Genomic DNA, 20,464 nt, shown 5'->3' on the forward strand with positions numbered 1-20,464 from the left:
ATGGTCCATTTCTGTGTCACTGCCCACTCGGCTCTAAGGCATTGTCCTCTCTTCCCTGGTCTGCTGTAGTAGCTACACACCTGCCAGCCCCACATACATCCTTCCCGCCTCCCGTGTGTCTTCTCATCCACAGGCAGAGGAAGATGCCCTTGAAACCCATCTTTTTATGCCATTGCTCCTGCTTCACAACCCCTGAGCTCTCTGTTTCTCCCAGCATACGGACACAGAGCCCTCTAGGACCACAGGCCTTGGGTGACTTGGCCCTTCCCTCCGTCTCTGCCCTGGTTCCCTACTAGTCCGCCAGCTGCCCCTGCTCCCAGACACCCAAAGGCCCTCTTCTCCCCTCCTCACTTGATTGAATCCCACTGATCTGACCTGAGACGAGATCTGAGGGCAGAGGAGGAGGGGCTGGCATCCCTTTCTCCTGGAACATTCTGTGACCTCCCTTGTTCCAGCCTTCTAGCAGACGCACCTCCGCGTCACCCACAGAGTGTGATTGCAGGTGGACACTCAGCTCCCGTGATTGTGTTTGTTTTCCGGTTTGGGCCTACTGTTCGGGCTCCTTCCCCTCCCACACCTATCCTAAAACACTCCTCTTGAACAAATGATAAGAACCATCAAAAAGAGAAGACGTTTCTGATTAACTTGAGTCACTTGTAGCATGTCCACCTGAGTGAAAGCAGTACAGTTCTTTCTATAAAAAATAACGTGTGGCTGTGTGTTTTTACAGGAATCTACTGTTTTTAAATAATTGGCACTTCTATCTGTTACCTTTGGTTTAAAAATAAAAATGCCACTTTACATTCACAGGGTTGATTCCTCACCAGTGCAACTGGCTTGTTGAAACTATAACATTATTTTGCCGCCAGAATCACTAATGTGCGTGTTGTTACAGGTGTGCTGATGGATCAGCCACACCAAAAAATGGGCTGGGGTTCAGTTTTCTCTTCTTTTTGGGTTGTGTTGTTTTGGGGATATAGGTAGTTTTTTTCCCCCTTTAGATATTAGATTTAAAGTAATCATGACTCAATTTGTCCTTGGTACTGCTCAGGGAGAGATGGTGTGCGACTCAGGTTGGAAGGTGTTCCACTAGTGGTGCCGGACGTGTATGTGAAAATGGTTTATGTTCCTAAAACATTTAAAATAGAGCATCCTGTGTGACCTTATGCATACAGTTGGAGCTCTCCAAAAATACATTCTGCTGGAATTGGGCTGTTCAAAGATTCAAGTTCCTGATTCTGACAACTGTTGAGTTTAAGTGAAAAAATGCCCCAAATTTCAGTGTTAGCCTAATTATTTTTGTCAGTAAGCAGTATTTTCTGGCTTTATAACCCAAACTCCATCTCTAGTGGCAGTCCATATAGAGAAGGATGTGTATATTTGGCAGTCATAACAGTTTTCTGATGAAGCACGCCTTGCTTTATCTTCACAGTGAACATAACTCAAGAATGATATTTTCAGTGGCTCTGCTAGAACTCTTGTGTGCAGTGTCTCTCCACGTGGCTTGCCCCTGGGACTTTCTATGACATGGTTCTACTCATGTGGCGTCTGTTTCCAAAGCACTTCTTCTGTCTGTCCCTACCCTTCTCTAAAGAGCAGCATCAGAAATCCACTCATTTCCAAGTTACACATTTCACACTTCCCCGTCTGTCACTGTTGAGAAAAAATAGTGGTGATTGCTAAAACAATATGGCCTAAATATTCGTTTAAAGCACCAAAATCATATATAGCTCTTATTTTAAATTTTATTGTAGTTGACTTTAAAACAAGGTATTTAGAAATGTGTGGTTACTCTTTATAGCATTTCATACTGGTGTGTTTAACCGCTAAGTTCAAGCTGTAGTTGGAAGCTGTATTCCCCTTTCTGTCTTTCATGGTGAGCCATTGGAAACGGTCACTTTAAAACTGGTTTTTGCTGCTGGGTTTTTTTTTCCCCAAAGCCAGCTCTTTGTTGGCAGATGAATGTGTAATGTTTGAGAAATCTCCAAAGTGAATAAAAGGAAAATCTATTTAAAAAATTACTTGTGCATGTGTGTAGACTGAGAAGCAGGAATGAGGAGTGCTTTAGGGAAACACATCTACAGGCTCCACTTTTGAATTATTCCCATTATACTAACCTGGCTTTTGTCATTGAGTGACAGATCTCAAACACTTCTATCTAGTCCCAACCAAAGACCGATTTAAGTAAAGTTCCTCTAGTTTTGTGGGCCCATGTGTTCAGATAAACACCCCCCCCGCCTTACTCTCTCTCTCTCTCTCTCTCTCACACACACACACACACACACACACACCATACTTTGATTTTGAAAAGATAAAGGGACGAGCGCTATGCTGCAGAAGACCAGACCCAGGTGAACACAGAGTCCATGTGGTGCACCTGCTGTGATATGTGCACCACCTCCCTAAGAGTGCAGCCCAGTAGCTATGTTAGCAGCCCAACACCAACAAAATGTTACTTTTCAATGTTCATCAGTTCCCCCCTGAGACATTAGTGGGCATTTATTGCCACAACCATGGCAGGTCAGGAATGTGTGGCATTAGGACAGCAGTAATTTGTAACAAAAACTATCTGAAAAAAAAAAAAAAAACTGAGCCCATAATTGATAGCCCAGGAATTCCCACAGCCAGAGGTCAAGGAAGGGCACTTCACTCTTCCAGGTAACTTACATCTTAGGGTTGTTTTTTTTGTTTTGTTTTGTTTTTTTTATTTATGATAGTCACAGAGAGAGAGAGAGAGAGGCAGAGATACAGGCAGAGGGAGAAGCAGGCTCCATGCACCGGGAGCCTGACGTGGGATTCGATCCCGGGTCTCCAGGATCGCGCCCTGGGCCAAAGGCAGGTGCCAAACTGCTGCGCCACCCAGGGATCCCATCTTAGGGTTTTTATGTAGAAAATGTTTCCCTCATTTCAGTTTGTACTTCTATCTCTTTTTGTTTTGTTGATCTTGTTTCTCTTTGAAAAAGAGAATGTCTTGTGTCATTTACGTCTTTGCTCCCCTCATTCCATGTGGAGCATTCCCAATGTTGCTGTGGTCAGAAAGGGACCTAGCAGTCAGTGAGTGCTGCCTCCGGAAAGGGCCCAGCTTCGTTTGAGGTTTCTGTGGTCCGAGTAACAGTAGTGAGCCCGACCAAAGAAGCTTTCTGTTGGCCCCAGAAACCGTTTCTCTCCTATTAGCCACACAGTGGTAAGTTGGAGTGTGCAAGTTGGAGTGCGCGGCTTAGATGGGAGGCCATGTTAGATTTCCTTCCACCAACAAAATTGTCTCCATTTCCAGAATTCAACAGAGTGTGTTGAAAGCTCTCTTTTTCAGTATTAAGCCCATCTTGCTTGTTCCAAATTACCAACAGTCCTGACAGTAGTTTCCAAAGCAATAATGAATGTGGTTTCTCCTACAATGATGGAAGGCTGGCTCTCTCCCCTATTTGGACAGATGGCCAAGTGCTGTGCTCATGGCCACACATGCCCTGCATTCCTGGGAAGACTCCCGTCTTCCTTGGCTACTTCCCTACTTGGATACCTGAGAGGCCCGCAGCAAGCACCCTGGATAAACTCCTTCCTGGAAGCAGGTATTCAGGAAGCCCAGAGAGAAGCACCATTTTTATTTCTCAGCTTTCTACAACTACAGGTGAATAGACAGGTAGGAAGGTATACAGTGGGCTCTGCGTGCCATTAAACCTTGTCTTGTCAGGTGCTAGCAGTAGTAGAGGGCCTGTGGAGAAAGAAATAGAGGACACTGGACTAAAAGCAGGCCTGTGGCATTCATTAGCTATGTGTCTTCAAGCAACTTAGTCTCTCTGATTCTTATTTTCTTTCTCTGTATGTGAGCATAATTCCACCTACTTTCCTCCAGGAATTTAAAAAATTAAATGAGTAAAATGCCTAGAAATGGTGCTGGGAGCATTTATAAGGACCTCGTAAATTAGGACAGTTGCTCTTGTTATCAGACCCTCCATGGTTACGTGCAAAACCAGACCCAGAGCCCCAAAGAGATTTGCTCCCGGATCCCAGACAGTGGAAAGTGTGACTAGTGACAGAATCAAGACCAGACTTGTAAAACTCTAGGCATGGTTTCATTGAAGACCATTATAGCCAGCAACTGACATGCCCCCCCCCCCACGCACCCCCCACACACACACCTCTATATCTTTAATTTTTCTATTATTTTAAGGGTATTTTTTTTAACCTCCAATGCGTACCTTCATCCCCTTATGGTGATTGTAGATGACAGTGCAGCCTGGGGGAGAAATCATGAATTAGGGTTCCAGAGAGCCTGCCTGGTGGGTTTTATCCGATTTCTCTTTTCCACCTGTGTTCTAAGCAAGTATGCTCAAGGAACCATTTGTTTCATGTGCACAATAGTCACACCACATGTGAAATTGAATCTGGTGGAAGCTTAAAGAGATGGCCGTCTTTCTGGAGGCCTGTTTACAATGGTAAAATGTTCTCTATCAGTTCATTTAACGAGTATTCCTTTAGTAGCTGACTGCACTCCATAGTTGCTCCTCTTCGGGAGACATCCAAACCTACAAGAGCTAAGATGCGCACATAAATGGTTACAATACACAAATGAAAGTGCAGAAGGCTGTGATAGGCAGAGTCCAGGGCAGGCAAGCTTCCAGGCAGGGGGTGAGAATGGCCTTCCCAGACAGGTTGGGCCTTGAATCTGGATCTTGAAGGATGGGTCCCTGCCGGTTGAGACTTGAAAGCTGTCTTCAGAAAACCCAACCTGTTGATGAGCTAAGGATGCCCTTCAGATGATTTATCCTCTAAGAACTTGAGAGAGCAGCCCCAACAGGTGCCATTTGTTCTCTTTTGAAACAGGTACATGAATGTGAAATTGTCTTTTGTTTGAATGAGAACACGTCAGGAAGGACCTCAGATACTTGAGTCAATGCCAGCTGCCTGCCTGCTGATGCTAAGACCCTAACCATAAAGGAGTAGGTGTCTAGCAGCCGGGCAATGGGTTTAGAAGTATTTGATGCCCTAGAGGTTAATCAAGCCATCAGATGATCTCAGATACATTCTTAATGAACTGCACTGGGAATTGTAATCCTGATTCAGCAGTCTGTAGTCACTTGAAGTGGCACCATTGAGCTCAGAATTCAAGGCTGAAGTAACATTCCTTTCTTCCAGAGCCATGCTCACACCAATAGTCCCTCAGCCTGCTGGAATGTTCTTTCCAAGCCATCATCGAGTGTTCGCTTGGACAGAATTTCCCCCAAATGGTTGATGTAATATTTAAAAGAAAGAAAAAAACCCACTCAAACCTTTGATACTTTGAATCTTCAAGTGGGACTATGTTTGAACTTTTTCTACCAGCCAGGAAGTTGAATCCATTGAAAATTGCTACACAAAAAGAATAGTATATTGGGTTTTTCTTAAAATGACTTATGTTAATCTTTTAAAGAGTCGCTTTAAAAATATTTTACTGTAATGCATAAAAAGTCATCAAATGACAGCTTAATGGAGGTGGGGGGATTTGTAATCATAATTCATTTGGAACAGATAAGCCAGTGTGGATTTCTACCCATCCTAGTAGTTTTACTTCTAAGAGGAAACACTCGTAGCCAAAAGTCTGAAAAGTTTTCTCAAAGTATACTATTTACATAAGAGATGCTTGAGTAGGAACTGGAGACTTTCCCAGATTTTGGCACGTTGCCATCATTTTTCTCTTGACCTTGTAATTCTCTCTCAAGTTTTAAAGCGCAGTTTAAAACTCCCCTTTAAACCTCCTCCCTCTCATCTCCAGTGGTTAGAGAAACACCTTGGTGCCACAGTTGTCCCCTTTAGATTAAGAAATTTTCCCCCTTGCAGGAGTGAGAAGTTTGTCTTTAACAGAGCATGCACACAAAACTAGCAAAACTAAGTCACCAAAAATTTAAGTTCATGAGGCTGCGTCGCAGTCGGGAAGGGGTGACCCCGGAGCCTTTTAGGCACGCTGTCAGCCAATCTAGGTTCCTTTCCATCCTGTCACAGGAAAGCCTACAAAAAGAAGTGAAAGTGTGGTATTTACTGTGTCATGTTAATATGGGAAAATTGGTGTGTTTTTAATAGTACCTAATTTCAGAATGTTAAATAACAGGATTGAAGGGTTTTAGAAATGCTTTCTCCCATATTCATTATATCAGAAAAATTTAAGTCAAAGAAAAAAATTTTAAATAACATTCCCACACAGCCAATTTGATTTTCATTCCTTAACTTCTGGTTTTTTGATACGAGGACATTTAAGTAATGCTATAAGGAGATCTTTTAAGCATTAGAAATTAATTTTGCTTGCTTTTGTAATTCCTGTTTTTATTTCAAGTTCCCCCTTTCTGGCTTATATTCCCTATATAAATCATAACCTAGACCATTCGACATGATTCAAAATGTATAACTTGTGAAATTTATATTATTTGGAATTTTTACACAGTGTATTAAATAATTACTTAGCAATATTCAGCCTCTCTGGGAAATAAGTTATTTTAAACGAACATGAAAAATAGCAGGCCTGCCCCTTGCATAAGTGGATTATGAGAAATGGCTACCAGGGTAAAGTGCTCCCATTGTGCATGGTCAGTATATATACGTATGTGCTTTCTTTTCCTACAGGCAAGGCAGTTTTCCTGGCATGAATCAGAGTGGACTTATGGCTTCCAGCTCTCCCTACAGCCAGCCTGTGAACAACAGCTCTGGGCTGATGAATACCCAGGCACCCCCCTACAGCATGACGCCCAATATGGTGAACAGCTCAGCAGGTAACCGTGGCAGCTCTGTGCTCTGAAGGCTGCCCTCCCTTCCCCTCTTCTGCTCTTAGGCCTGTACCAGTGAACAACCCCCAAGCAATGGGATCATTGGGTGAAAAGGGGGAAAAGTCCTGGAAACTTGTTCAATCATGTAACTATATTTCTAGACATAAGGATCACATTGAGTTCTGTGTAAATTATTTTTATACACTCTGTTTTTGTAATGTGTGGACATATTCCAAGTGACTCTGGGGATTGCTTGCTAGATGTATTCACTAAGTTCTTTTTCTGTTTGGACATCGTTCGAAGTATTGGAAGATCTCATGACAAGATTGCTACTCCATTCCATCGTGGTGGAGACGGACACTTCAAGTTCATATTTCAGGGGAAGTGATTGAGGGAGGGGTGGAAGTATTTTCTCACTTCTACATTTATACCTGGAAATAGTTGTTCGTAAGTGCTATTTACCAGTTTGTCTCCATTGAAAAACTCTTTACAGTTTTCTTTAGCAAACTGTTTTAAATTTTCCATTATGTCTTAATTTTTTAAACCCACTCTGTGAAGTCCCCAACTACATTCTTACCAAATCCCATCCAATCCATGCAGTAAGAGTGGCCTGTCAATTTGTGGTAATACCAAAAATGCCCAAACCTGTGCAAATGGCCTGTGTTCTCAGCTTCCTTCGAGCCTGAACCACCAGCCGTGAGCGGTGCTACTCTTTCAGCTGAGATAAAGTTGGGGAATCACAGTTGACCTGTTACTTTGTAGCACCTATTCGAGTCGTAAGCACAATTTCAGGAGGATGCTCTCCTTTGGTTAATGCAGAGCTTTGTGAAACCAGTTGTGTGTGTCCTGCAATGTTTTATGATGTGTGAGGAAAACACCATGGAGCTAGAGGCTTGGCTTTCTCTTACTACTTTTTTTTCATTTCCTCTGCCTTTCGCCACCTCTCTGACCTGTCTTTGAAAGGCCACCCCAGGAGCTGTTGTTTCTTTGTCCAGCCGAACAGGCAGCCAGAGGCTGGGCTTGCATCCTATCTGAGCTTCTGAGTTGTTGGTTTCCAGGGTCTAATTTAATAGTGCCATTCCTTGATGACGTCTCTTTAAAAGTATCTGGAAGAGGAAGAAAGAGGAGCTATTGACAAAATTGAAGGTTTTTAAATAAATAGAATAGCTCTTCTTGATCCTGGTAGTTCATCCCAGCGAGGTGGGTGTTTTTACATTTGAGATGAAAGAGGAATGCTCTTAAACAGTCTATTTGCCAGAAGCTTCCCCTTCCCTTCTCAGCACTGTCCCAGGTAGTAGTGTATTTGGGTTATGACATTATGTGTTTTGTCTGGCTTGCTGAAATAAAATTACTTCAGAGCATTGAAACTACACAATAAATTTTCACCTACTATTAGCAATACTCATTTTTCCATTTTTCCTTTGGACCCCAGAACCACAAAAATAACCAACCACGAATAGGTGGCACTGTGCCCTGCCTAAGAAGATTTGTGTTCCCAAGGAATAGCCAATTTAATGGAGATTCACAGAGAGGGTTTCTTTTTATTATTATTATTATTATTATTATTATTATTATTATTATTCAGATAATTCAGCTTTTCGTTATTTCATACAGAGGAAATCTGTTCGTTGAAAAGCTGGTTATCATCACAGTCTTTGTATGGGCTAGTATTATTCTTTTATTGCATAGTATATTTTGAAATATTGAATTTTTAGACCTACTTATTTAGACACATATTGAGTTAATTTAGACATTTATCAAATTTTTTCTACACATTTATGTGATTTTATTGCAACTCTGTAAGTCAAATGCTACCTGGTAGAAAGTAGTCATCTAGCTAGCACATCCAAAGAATATTGATGATTTGGCGTATATTGTGTATCTATTGATAGGCACACGCCAATCTGCTATCACTCTCACAGTCTCTGGGGGAAACAGGAATAACAAAGGAACTCGGAATGTTACTGAGTGGCTCCTCATGATTTTGGTCTGAGGATGTCCTCTTGACTTTTTCTAGAGTTTGAGCCAGAAATGGCTTTGATCATCATCACTTAAGTCTAGTGGTTTGAGCATATGGAGATCAATTACGAGTGATAACAGCCAAGCATTTTCTCTGTCAAAGGACATTTTTGGAGAAAGGGAAGATAACACCCATGATGTCCGGGGCTGGCAGTGGGATTTGCTGAACCTCAGTTAGCAGCTTATGCAACTGGCATTCCAGCATCCTCCTTGTGGAGTTCAGACAGTTGTGCTGTAGACAGGGTACCAGGGCCAAAAAACGTCTTCCTGTGTAGTGACAAATGGTTACAGGCTTCAGTGAGCAAGTAATTATTCAAATGGAGTCAGTGTGAGTATGAATGTGACAACTATTTCTTCATTTTAAGATGCAGGGGAAGTGGGGTGCTAAGCAGTGGGGGGATTTTTTCCCCTCTAAAGGAGCTTTCTTTAAAAAAAATTATTTGCATTAAAAGATTAGAATTATGTAATGCTATGGGCAAAATTATATCACATATAGCCTTGTCAAATAGACCCTTTTATAATACTTGTGTTATTAGTTACTTTATACTTCGTGTTTCCTTTCATAATATTCATTAGTCATGTACTTGTCTTTGTATAAACCACCACCTTAAGGAAGACCTCTAAATTCCGGAAAGCATATCTACCATCTGTGGTTCTAAGTTCGCCTCACTGGAAGGCACTCTGCAAAATGCAGTGCGGTTCCATCAGTATAATCTGCAGATAGTAAATGAGCAGCCATGTAGTCAGGCCTTCCTCTTCTACAAGAGCCTGGTCAGATTCCAGATCTTTCTGCCAACCTAGCCCTGCCCCATCCCAAAAGCATCATCCTATGGATGTCCTACCAGTATGAGGCAGACTAGCTCCATTAGCCCTTAACAGAGAAAAAAAGCGAGCTCACTTCCACACTATCAACAGTTTCTTTCAATGTTTTCAAAAATCGAGAAACTTGTGTCACCTGGAATGCTTGTTAAAACTACAGATCTCTGGGGCCCAGTCAGAATTTCTGAGGAGTCCAGGAATCTCTGTTCCTCACAGGTTCCTCAGATAGGTTTCATATGTGTCTATGCGAAAAGAACCTCCCACTTAGAGGTATTTCCTGGCAGAAGTGCTGCCAGCTTTATACGGCATTTGCTGTTTCAAAATTAAAACAAAATTTACAAAAAATAAAAATAAAAGGGATGCCTAGGTGGCTCAGTGGTTGAGCATCTGCCTTTGGCCCAGGGCGTGATCCTGGAGTCCCAGGATCAAGTCCCACATCAGGCTCCCTGCATGGAGCCTGTTTCTCTCTCTGCCTATGTCTCTGCCTCTTCTCTCTCTCTGTGTCTCTCATGAATAAATAAATAAAATCTTTAAAAAAATAAAAATTTTAAAAAGATTTACAAAACTATGCCTAGAATATAAATCCTCCAAGTGGATAGATGCTTTCTTGAGACTTCAGGACCTTTCACTAAGGAAGTTTTAGATCTTTAGCACCATTGCTGGTGGCTGGTTGTCTAAGTAGTTTATAAAGATTTTTGGGCTTTCTGTTTGCTTGCTTGCTTGAAGTTCATGATTTGAGGTGAACTGCTGTCCTCCCCATCCCCAAAGATAGAGAAGGTGCAATAAATTATGAAAACCGTATCTCTTCAAGTGGGAAAAATGGATGCTGGGACTATGCCAAGTATATTGGTAGCTCTGGGCTTCGTCTGGAGCTGGGGTTTTCTTGAGAGCATCAGTCTAGCTGGCTGGAGACGGGAGCTGGTTTCCTCAAAGCAGCAATGCATAGCAAGAGTACTGGTTTTGTTCAGGTTGCATGTTTCCTTGGGATGCTGTAACAAAGAGAGAGGGCACAGATGGAAATTACAGTGTGGTGCATCTCACTTGCAGTGCCCTTGTGGAGGTGTGTCGGCACACAGAAGTGTCAGAGGATGCTTTCAGGGCCTGGCTGGTCCAGCCCAGAGAAGTGTTTGTCCAGAGCTTCCCTCGTACCCTTTGAATGTGTTAACGGTACTCTTTATATATTTGCATGTATTAAAACGATCATGAATATCTACAGATGTATACACATAGATAGGCCCTTCTGTGTTTTCAGAAACAAGGTATAAAAGATTTTGTGGAGTATGCTGTATTGTTTACCATGAAAAGAACAAACCGAGTGTGTGTTTCTGGTCCCATTTCTCCATCTTCTGGGAATGATTTTGTCGCCTTGTAAGGGAGACTAAGTAAAGAAAGCTGAGTGAGTAAGAGTGAATGTTTGAGTTCAGTTTTACTCACACCATATGTTCTTTATGTTCCTTTTGAATATATTAAATCCAGGGTGGAATAGCTGCCTTAGGACCTTGACCCACACTTACTTTAGGAAATCATTCCAGCTCTTAAATTTCAGTTGCAAAGCCAGAGGCTAGCGCTTGAAATGTATTCACAGTACTCACACAGCACTTTCTGCAGGCACGGGTTCTTTACTGCCCCTTTTTATGTCTGAACTTTACATACTGGATTACTGATGTCAATAGGAGAAAGAACAGGGCCTTGATTTAACACATCCTTACAATAGTGGTGGTCTTTCTCTTCTGGGAAAGGAGAAAAAAAATAGTGCCCCTGGAGTGTCATTGGCCCTGGGAGGCATATAGCTCTTTGCGGTGATTCATTGAGAATTCTGGTAAGAAGTCAAAAATAAGCATTTCAACAAAAGGACCAGCAAAAGCCACAGTAAGGAAAGACCTTATGATCCATTTAGTAAAATAAAATTTGCAGTGTAAGGCAGGAGGACTAAATAAAACTGTTACTCTCAATCCTATCCTGATTTATCTCTCAAAATAATAAAGCAGTGCTACTTTTGACAGTTTTTATATTTACAGACCCTAAGTGCCCATTTAAAAATATATAATAGAGAATGAAAAAGTTTGGGGAATTTCAAAACCAACATATATGCTTACATTCATCTGAGTATGATTTTTAAATCGGTATAAATTAATTGTCCTTAATTAGAATAATACATCTTGGCCTACTTATTTATGCTTAAAAATTGTTTTTTTGTGTATGTTAACACATTTAATGCACAAACAACAAATGTTACTATTTTCTATCTTTCAACAGTAATATTTAGACATGACTTATCACAAATACTGAGAGAACTATTCATTGTAACCTTTGAAGAAGCAGGCTTTCCCAGAAGCCGTGAGTCCGTGACTTTGCCACTTCCTCGGTTTGTGTGGCTGTCATTCCTTTGAACCAACTCTGTGAATAACCAGCAAGGACATGTGGACTTTGATAAAGTAGCTCCTCTTTCCATACTCGTCCCGCTCTTTTTTCCTTCTGTTCTTCTAAAAAGGGTGTTTCTTAATGCATGGATTTACTAATTCCTACAGCGCTAGACTCCAGAGAGAAGACTGCACGAAAGCGACCCACTGCTCTGAGCGGGGCGGTCCTGGTGCAATCTCTCTCAGCTGCTTTTCTGAGGTTTCACACATTCACAAAAATAACAGCATTTTTAGCTGATCCCAATAGATTTTTCTCTGCAGCTGCATCACTTGAAAAAGCTTTTTGTTCCAGTTCTTAAAGTCTAAGTATTGAAAGTAATTTGGAAAAAAAAAAAAAAAAGGAAAGAAAAACATCCCAATTATGATTTGTGTGCGTGGTGATGACTTCAAGGGCTGACTGGCTGCAAATGGGCTCTGAAACCCATGCCAGTGTGCCTGCGGAAGAGCCGGGCGCTTCCCAGGGCATCAGTGAGCACGCTGCCGGACTCCTGGGCACGTGGCAGGGTCGGCTTTTTTGGCAGGACCTCTGGTCTCAACCTGCAGTGATGCTAGCGATATTAGCAAATTAGCACCACAAAGCTTGCCAGCTAATTCGCCAGAGCCCTGCTCACTCTCTCACTGCTGTAATTAAAACTAATTATTTTCTAAAACATAGTAATACATGAATATGTGCAATAATCATTTTGTAGTGGGCAATCTGTGGAGCCTTTTTTAAAGCTGCCTTTTTTTTTCTTTTTGGCACATTATGCAACATGTGCACCGTCTCGGTTCAGCCAGCACTTTTGTTTGCAGAATGTAGAATGGATCCTGTTCATAAAACCTCAGGTTTATTTTATTTTGAAATAGGAATGTTTTCTGGCTTTCACTCATTTACAAGGCTCTTAATTCTCTCTGCTCTCCCTTGTCTGCTTCCATCTCTCCTCACACATCTGTTTGGTGTCGCGCTCCCAGCCCAGTGCTGCGCAGATGGTTTTCACAGTGGGGTTCTGTAGACATTCAGCTGCTATTCCCTGGATGTCTACGCTGATTCCCTACTGTAGCCTTGTTCTTTAAAGAGAAATCCAAACCCTTATTTTTAACTCAAAAATGTCCATCCATACTCGTAAATAACGCGTATAAATCAATCGTTTTCTGAACCTTGCATTCTAAATCCTAGATGAGCTTGACTGAGTTTCTGAGCCTTGAGATGGAAAATGAGTTTTGCCAGGAATTGGAGCGTTGACTCTGGAGCTGGTGTGGGTGTCCGACCTGGACATTGGAGCTGCTGAGGATTGATAGATGTACACCCAGCACTACCCTGAAAGGAAACCAGCCACAGTGCAAAATAATTAGAAGTCCTTTCCTTCAACAGTGACTTTTGAGGATTGTTTTGGAAGTCATTGGTTCCGACTGTTTTCCATTGTTGCAGACTAGGCCACAAGCCATAGATAAGACTTTCAAGTGAAAACAATATAAAATGTCACATGGTTTTGCAAACAGTAGATCCTGAAAATTTAGGAAATTAGGAAAGCACGAAATCCACCAGACACCAGGTAGTACAAACACACACCCAGTATTTCCTTTCACACCTGAGGAACCTTTTAAATGCTGGACTGATTCCTACTAGTCACCTACTCTACTTAAGCTGTAGTGATCTTGAAAAACACAATATTGATAAGAGTTGACTTTCAGTGGCCCCAGTGTTGAGTAAATGATGGGGGGGTGGTATTTGTTTTTAGGTTTGGTTTTGGTTTGGTTTGAAGTTACACAAGGACTGGCGGAATGACGTGCTGTGTAGATCTCAGAAGACTGCGTGCTCGGAGTTACAACTCTCTTCTTTTTTCTTCTCTTCCTTCAAGGGAAATGCAAGTGTCCCATGCACCACTTAGTAACTTGTGTTAGCAGGAGCACAGCCCGATGCATCACATGTATAATCCTAAACTCTTTCTCCTGTTTTCGATTAGCATCTATGGGTCTTGCAGATATGATGTCTCCCGGGGAATCCAAATTGCCCATGCCTCTCAAAGCCGACGGTAAAGAAGAAGGCGCTCCACAGCCTGAGAGCAAGTCGAAGGTACTTCCTTTCTCCTCTGCACGTGGTGTGGGGTCTGCCTCGCTGAAGCTGCCATGGTGTTCTGTAGTCACTGGTGTCGGCCTCCACTTTTGTTTCCACTTGGTTTCTTCTCCTCTGCATGCCTCCATCTCGTCCGCCGAGTTTGTAGCTCTCCCCTCTTTCCCCACCCCTCCATGGTGTGGATCTGAAAGTTACTAGTTCTTACGGCATTTAACTCCTGGTCGTGGGAGAGGGGTGGAGGGACGAGCCCCACCATAGAGAGTTGCTCTGGGGGTGGGGAGAAGTAGGGGGTCTTGCCTGGTTTTGATCCTTGCAGCCATTTTCTCTGCCTTCAGTTTATAGCTTCCTGTTTTGGCCGCCTCAGCAACAACAACATACTTAATATTTTGCTTTCCTGCCTTATTTGATAAATAAGGTGAACAGCTTTTTTTTTCCTTTCTTTCTTTCATACGGGGTAACCCATGCTTAGCATTCCATGTAAGCTTGAAGTAAGCATGGTGGCTTAGTGGCCTTATCCAGCATCCGGCAAACTTACCAAGTTATACTAATTAAGAATGTTGTTTTAATACCTTTCTATGTGTGTGTTTCTGTGTGTGTGTTTGTACATGTCTTTATATATATCCATTATATATAAAAATTAGTCTGTTAAACTGGATGTGCTTTTTGTTAATTTAAATAAAGTTTGCCCTACCTTTGTCATTTTTTTTTTTTTATTCCTCTACCACAGGATAGCTACAGCTCTCAGGGTATTTCTCAGCCCCCAACCCCCGGCAACCTGCCAGTCCCTTCCCCAATGTCCCCCAGCTCTGCTAGCATCTCCTCATTTCATGGAGATGAAAGTGATAGCATTAGCAGCCCAGGCTGGCCAAAGACTCCATCAAGCCCTGTAAGTGGCTCTGGTTTTTTGTGTTTTTTTTTTTGTTTTTGTTTTTTTTGGGGTTTTTTAATAATTAATTAATTCTACTTGAATGCTTGCTTATTTATTTGTTTTATAAGACTTTTTCTTCATAATTTATCCATGAAAGGGTTTTCTTGATAATTATATTAGTAACGAAATGAGTAAAGTTTGTGTAAATCATAGAAGTTAATTTCTGGTAATGAAACTGCTAGTATAAAGCAGCAGCTCTATCTGAAGCATGTGGTTATGTCACTGGGTCCAAATTCCTTCACGCAGTGACTTTGTTCAAATGTCTGATCCATTGTGCACTTACAGAAGATCTTTAAAACGAGTTACTTCTCCATTTACATGGGAACTAATAGCAGCCATGGAATAAATGACCAATTTGGCTTTTGGCCTGAATCTTTCATGGGCTGTTGTATCTGAAACATCTTATTTTAAAACTGCCTACCTGAAAATAGAGATATTGCACTCTGGGCACAGGTTAACATAATACCAGCCCTGCTTTGTTTCAATCCACCTGTCAGAAATTAACAGAAAAGTTGTAGAAATGTTACTGCATGTGAATATTTGGAATGCTACTTTGGGATTAATAATATGTACCTACATTAGAATCAGTTGAGATAGAAAAATTACATCCTGCACAAGATTGCTGATCATCTTGAAATTAAGTGTTGATTTCCATATGATATGTTAAAAAACAAAAAATGGTAGTGTACCTATGAGGGAACTTTTTTTTAGCCTCAGTGTTCTGTCCATAGAGCGTGGTCTTTATTTTCCTACTGAAGAGATTAATTCTGTGCCATTAAAAAAAAAAAAAAAGAATAAGAATGGTGCTGTAGTAACCTTTATTTTACATTCATATAGGGAATCAAAAGATCTGTTTAAAAAAAAAAAAACCTTAACATGCAATTACTTGCCAAGAAGGTTTAATTAACACGCTAATTTTTGTAAGACGACGTATTGAAGAGTACAGTTCAGGAAAAGCAGGTTTGAGGGAAGAAGACTCTATGTGCAGAATCTGGCAATCTAGTCAAAACCCCAAAAGGAGGCTGCTATTAATTATCCATTCACTGCTTTAAACAGATAGAGCTGAAGGTTTGAAGGGTTGGTGGTTCCAGTAAATGTTTGTAAAATTCATGTGGAGCTCTAGTATAACCAGCATTTTCCTTTTCAGAGGAAGAAAGGGCAATATTCACTGTTACCTTCTCTGTAGACATGTTTCGCTTTTGCAACAACCAAGATGAAATGAAAAATGCTCTAGGGCGGGCTAAGCAGAACTAACAGGAAGGGGGAATGCAACGCCTGCATTTTGATGTCTTTGTGTTACTGGCTTTGAGTCTCAGAAGGCAGCCAACATTACAGGGGTTTTCCCCCGTAATCTACCCTGCTGTTGTGTTGTGTTTTGTCTTAATCATAAGAAAAGCATTTTTGAATCGGAATACTCTCAAGTTAACAGGTGGAACTCAAATTAGAACTTTTCAAAAACATTGGTATGTTGGCTCAGAGGGAAGAATTTCAGAGATTGCAAATAATAATCTTTAATACCTTAAGGTAATAATTAATAATAATTTATGAAAAACAAAGACGACTAATAGATGATCTCTGTATTTAAAAACTCCATGTTACAAAAAATAATAAATTAACTAAAAAATAAAAATTCTACTTTGCCATCTCTGGATTTATAAAGATTGAGATATTTATGATCTTATAACTTACTAGTCAAGTTATCTGTGTACAACGAGTCCCATAGGGAAGAAACTTTTATAAAAATCCCACTTTCCACTTAAGTATAAGAAAAAAGTAAAATGAATTGTGGAATTCCTTTGCTTATTTTAAAACAATTATGCTTAAAACTGCATACTCCTTTTCCCTTTTTTCTGAATATTTCCATATACATTATCTCTTCCCGTACCATAACCATCTTATGCTTAAGAATTTAAGCTCAGTTGGTTGAGCGTCCAACTCTTGGTTTCGGCTCAGGGTCTTAGGCTCCAGCCCCGTGTCTGGGCTTCATGTTCAGCTCAAGTCCACTTGCCCTTCTCTCTTCCCCCTTTTACTATCTCCCCACACTCATGCTTGCACACTCTTTCTCTAAAATAAAAAAATAAAATCTTAAAAAAAATTTACAAGCAGACCTCTGGCTCCAGTGGCAGAGAAGGACAAGAGGAGCTGTGGTTGGAGGGAAGGGAAGAAAGTTGGCAGCTCTGTATTCAGAAAATGGCCCCTGTCTTGAATGAGATACTAATTTAGGAAGGGAACCAAAAGCGATTGGAAGGAAGGACCTGAGAGCATCTCTGCTGTCAGATCACTGCTGACATACACAATTTAGGAATATTTAACTGTTCCTTCTGAGACACAACCTCAATTTCTACTTCACATTGCTCTTACCAGCATGTCTTATGAAACCCATCTAATAGTGAGCTTGAAATGGACCCCACAATAAAGATGTTCTATGCTTTGACAGTGCGCTGTGGACCAACGTTGTTTTGTTACGGAACAGTCTAAAATAAAAAATAAACACTTGCACATACGCATATTACCAGGCATATGGTAAAGACTGCTGAAATGTAAATGTGCCTGAAAGATTTGAGGAAAACTGTACTTATAGACTTCATTAAACTGTACGCAAGGGAAACATTTGTGACGCCAGCATGTCCTGCTACAGTCTTTGAGCAATCTCCCTTCCCTTTCCTCAGGCCCATGATGGTTTCTGACACTAGGATATGGTTTTTACAGTTACAAGGTAGCCCCAGGACCTGGAAGAGTCATCCCATCTTCCCACAGAGCTAGTTGACTTGCCCCATATCAGTGGGTAGAACATATAATGACTCCTGTCCAAAGGCTACGTGAAAGCCAGTGTCTATGAACCAAAAAAAGTAGTCCAATCAATATCTTACGCTTTTGTTTCTCTCAATATTTGGTGATTGGCTAGTAAACAGACCTGGAGGCTGAGAGTGGAGGTAGAAAACACCAGTCAGTCCTAGGCTCCATTATCCTTTCTCAATGTCCAGCCTGTGTCCATGTTCACTTAGCACCTTGATCACCGGAATCCTGTTTACAGAAATATTTGATTCTGCTCTTAATTCTTACTTGGAGGGTGCCAGACTTCTCAAACCCTTTCTGACCCTTTGAGTGCTCGTTCACAGAACAGATTATATACCAACTACCTCCGGTGTGCAGTCACTGTTGGCAATTCAAAATCTGCACACCCTCTGCTTTGTGGAACTCGGAGCGTAGTCAGGAAGACGAGGGGCAGACAGGTAATTCCATGCAAAACATACACTTTTCATAAGCTATGCAACTAAGAGCCACCAAGGACCAACAAAGTGGGTGACAATGATTTCGATGAAGGGGCCTCGGTGCCTGGGAAGCCTCTTCTGGGACCTAACACACCACCTGAGGCCTGACCACTGTCTCTTCATACAGATGCATTTTCCTACATTATGGTGCCATAAAAATCCTTAAGTCTTTTCTGAAGATCTGATAACTATGCTATGAAAAACAAGAGGATTCGATTAAAAACCATCCACTTCATTAAGTTTTTCTAACTTTACGAGAACACATTGAGATATGCAGAAATTAAACTCAAGTTTGTTTAACGAAGAAAAGAAAGAAAAGTAGAAATATGCATAGCCAAACCAGGCATATTGTTATTTTAGGCCTATCTCAGGCTCTGGGATGCATTCATTTCATAAACGGGAACAGGCATCTGCATGGCCTCACTGCTCAGGTCCTGACTAACTGTCCTTTCAGAAGCCTTCCCCAGCTTTGGAGAGGACCAGGCCAGAAATGGCAGGTGGATTTTACATTCAGAATGTTGGTGGAGTTACTCAAAGTAATTTTAAATTGAAATGAATGCTTTTATTTCTCTTACCCTGAATTGAATGTCAAACTTTCACCTCTCAATTTTTCAGAAATAAAATGCAAGGGAGAGGTTGGTGGGGTTTTATTATTATTATTATTGATTTTAGGTGATAATGCTTTTTTTTTCCTGTTCTTATTTTAAATTTTCATTTTTTAAAAAAACATTGGACCCATTTTTCTATTATTCCCCAAAAGGAAAAAAAAAATTTGAACTAGAATTTAGAAACCTCTTCATAATAACTACCCCATTAGTGATGACAAAGCTTCTGGAATGTGGTATAAAATGCGGTTTCTTTTCCTAGTAGAATATTCCTTGGGTATAAGAATATGGAAAAGAAAATTTAAAAACCTACATTTGAATATATAGTATGTTCCATACTCTGAGAATATAAATGGATATATCGTTATGTGTATGAATATGTATATATATTTTTAAACTCTAATCTAAAGTCATTTTTAAATGACTTACTGTTTAGCCTTGGCATCAGTGTAAATTCTAAAAGATCACACTTTTTTAAAAATCTTGCCACCCTAAATTTTTTATTTACATCAACTTGTATCACTCATTTTTTTTTGTATTTGATGTAAAGATTTTATGCCTCGATAATTCTAAGTCTGAGTCATAAAACTCCAGCAGCAATAGCTCGGGAGAAGAACATGTTAATTAGGGGAGAAGCTGCCACTCACCTACTTTGTTAGTTTCCTTCTCAGGCATCCTTTCTGAGGTCCTGCTTTTATTGGGGATCATTTGCCAAATAAGGTAACCTCAAACTTCAGTGCAGTCATGTTATTTAACCTCCCAAACTTCAGCTATGCGTTTAAAATTGTTAAGCTAAATATAATAGAAAAAGAGTTAAGGAAAACTCCATCTAAAATAACGGGTATCCATTCGAAATGATAACTGATAAATACATATAAGGAAATGAAGTCAGTTCTTGTTCCAAGGAAATCTTTATTGAGAATCTAGAAGTGATTTTTCACAATAACCCTGGAGTTGTAAATATTACAAGTACCCAAATTATTGTTACAAATACAGAGACATAAGGAAAAAGACACATTTGGGCTGTGTAGGATTAGAAGTGTTACCTTCCCAGATCACATAATCCATCCAGAAGGTGGGCTTCAGTTATGCAGAAACAGCAACTTTTGACATTATAGGGTCAAAGATAATTAGAAAAAGACAAGAATTAGAGCATTAGTATAAACCACATGAGCCCATAAACCTCTGTGTGTAAAAGTAAATGTATATTTTTATCCGTAGATGTTCAGAGAATATGCAATAGCACATGTGTTTGTGATTAAAGCATGGTTGCCTAAGAAATCTTTTAAAATAACTCTCTAATAGCCCCTTGCCTTGGCAGAGAAGTTCAAGAAATCTTAAGTAGGGAGAGCTAGTCATCATGAGTAAATACCAAAACCATAGCTGGCCACTAGTCTATAAAGCTTGCAAATGAGCAAAGAGCCCGCACCACTGGTTCCTGGCATTTGTGACCTACCTTATGTTTTTCAGCAAGTCCCGTTATCTGCTTTCCTCTGTATGATTTAACATTTTAACAAAGACCCACATTGGCCATTCTTATTTTGACAACAAGTAAGGATCCATATAGTTTTGAGAGCTCTATAATATTACATACATGTAAAATTTTAAATTCACTGT

The 20,464-nt window shown here is 40.6% G+C and overlaps 1 protein-coding gene across 2 annotated transcripts in view; it reads left to right on the plus strand.

Annotated features, from left to right (window-relative positions):
* The window catches only part of ARID1B (AT-rich interaction domain 1B), a 438,423-nt gene that overhangs the window by 389,623 nt on the left and 28,336 nt on the right, over nt 1-20,464 (plus strand). The window contains exons 10-12 of one of the 2 annotated variants that reach the window (XM_041745687.1): nt 6,592-6,737; nt 13,933-14,042; nt 14,770-14,928. In XM_041745687.1, coding sequence (XP_041601621.1) covers nt 6,592-6,737; nt 13,933-14,042; nt 14,770-14,928 — 415 coding nt within the window. The remainder of the gene's footprint in view (nt 1-6,591; nt 6,738-13,932; nt 14,043-14,769; nt 14,929-20,464) is intronic. The other variant, XM_041745688.1, reaches the window with a different exon arrangement.

Source organism: Vulpes lagopus, chromosome 2 (genome assembly GCF_018345385.1).
Source record: "Vulpes lagopus strain Blue_001 chromosome 2, ASM1834538v1, whole genome shotgun sequence".
Classification (NCBI taxonomy): domain Eukaryota; kingdom Metazoa; phylum Chordata; class Mammalia; order Carnivora; family Canidae; genus Vulpes; species Vulpes lagopus.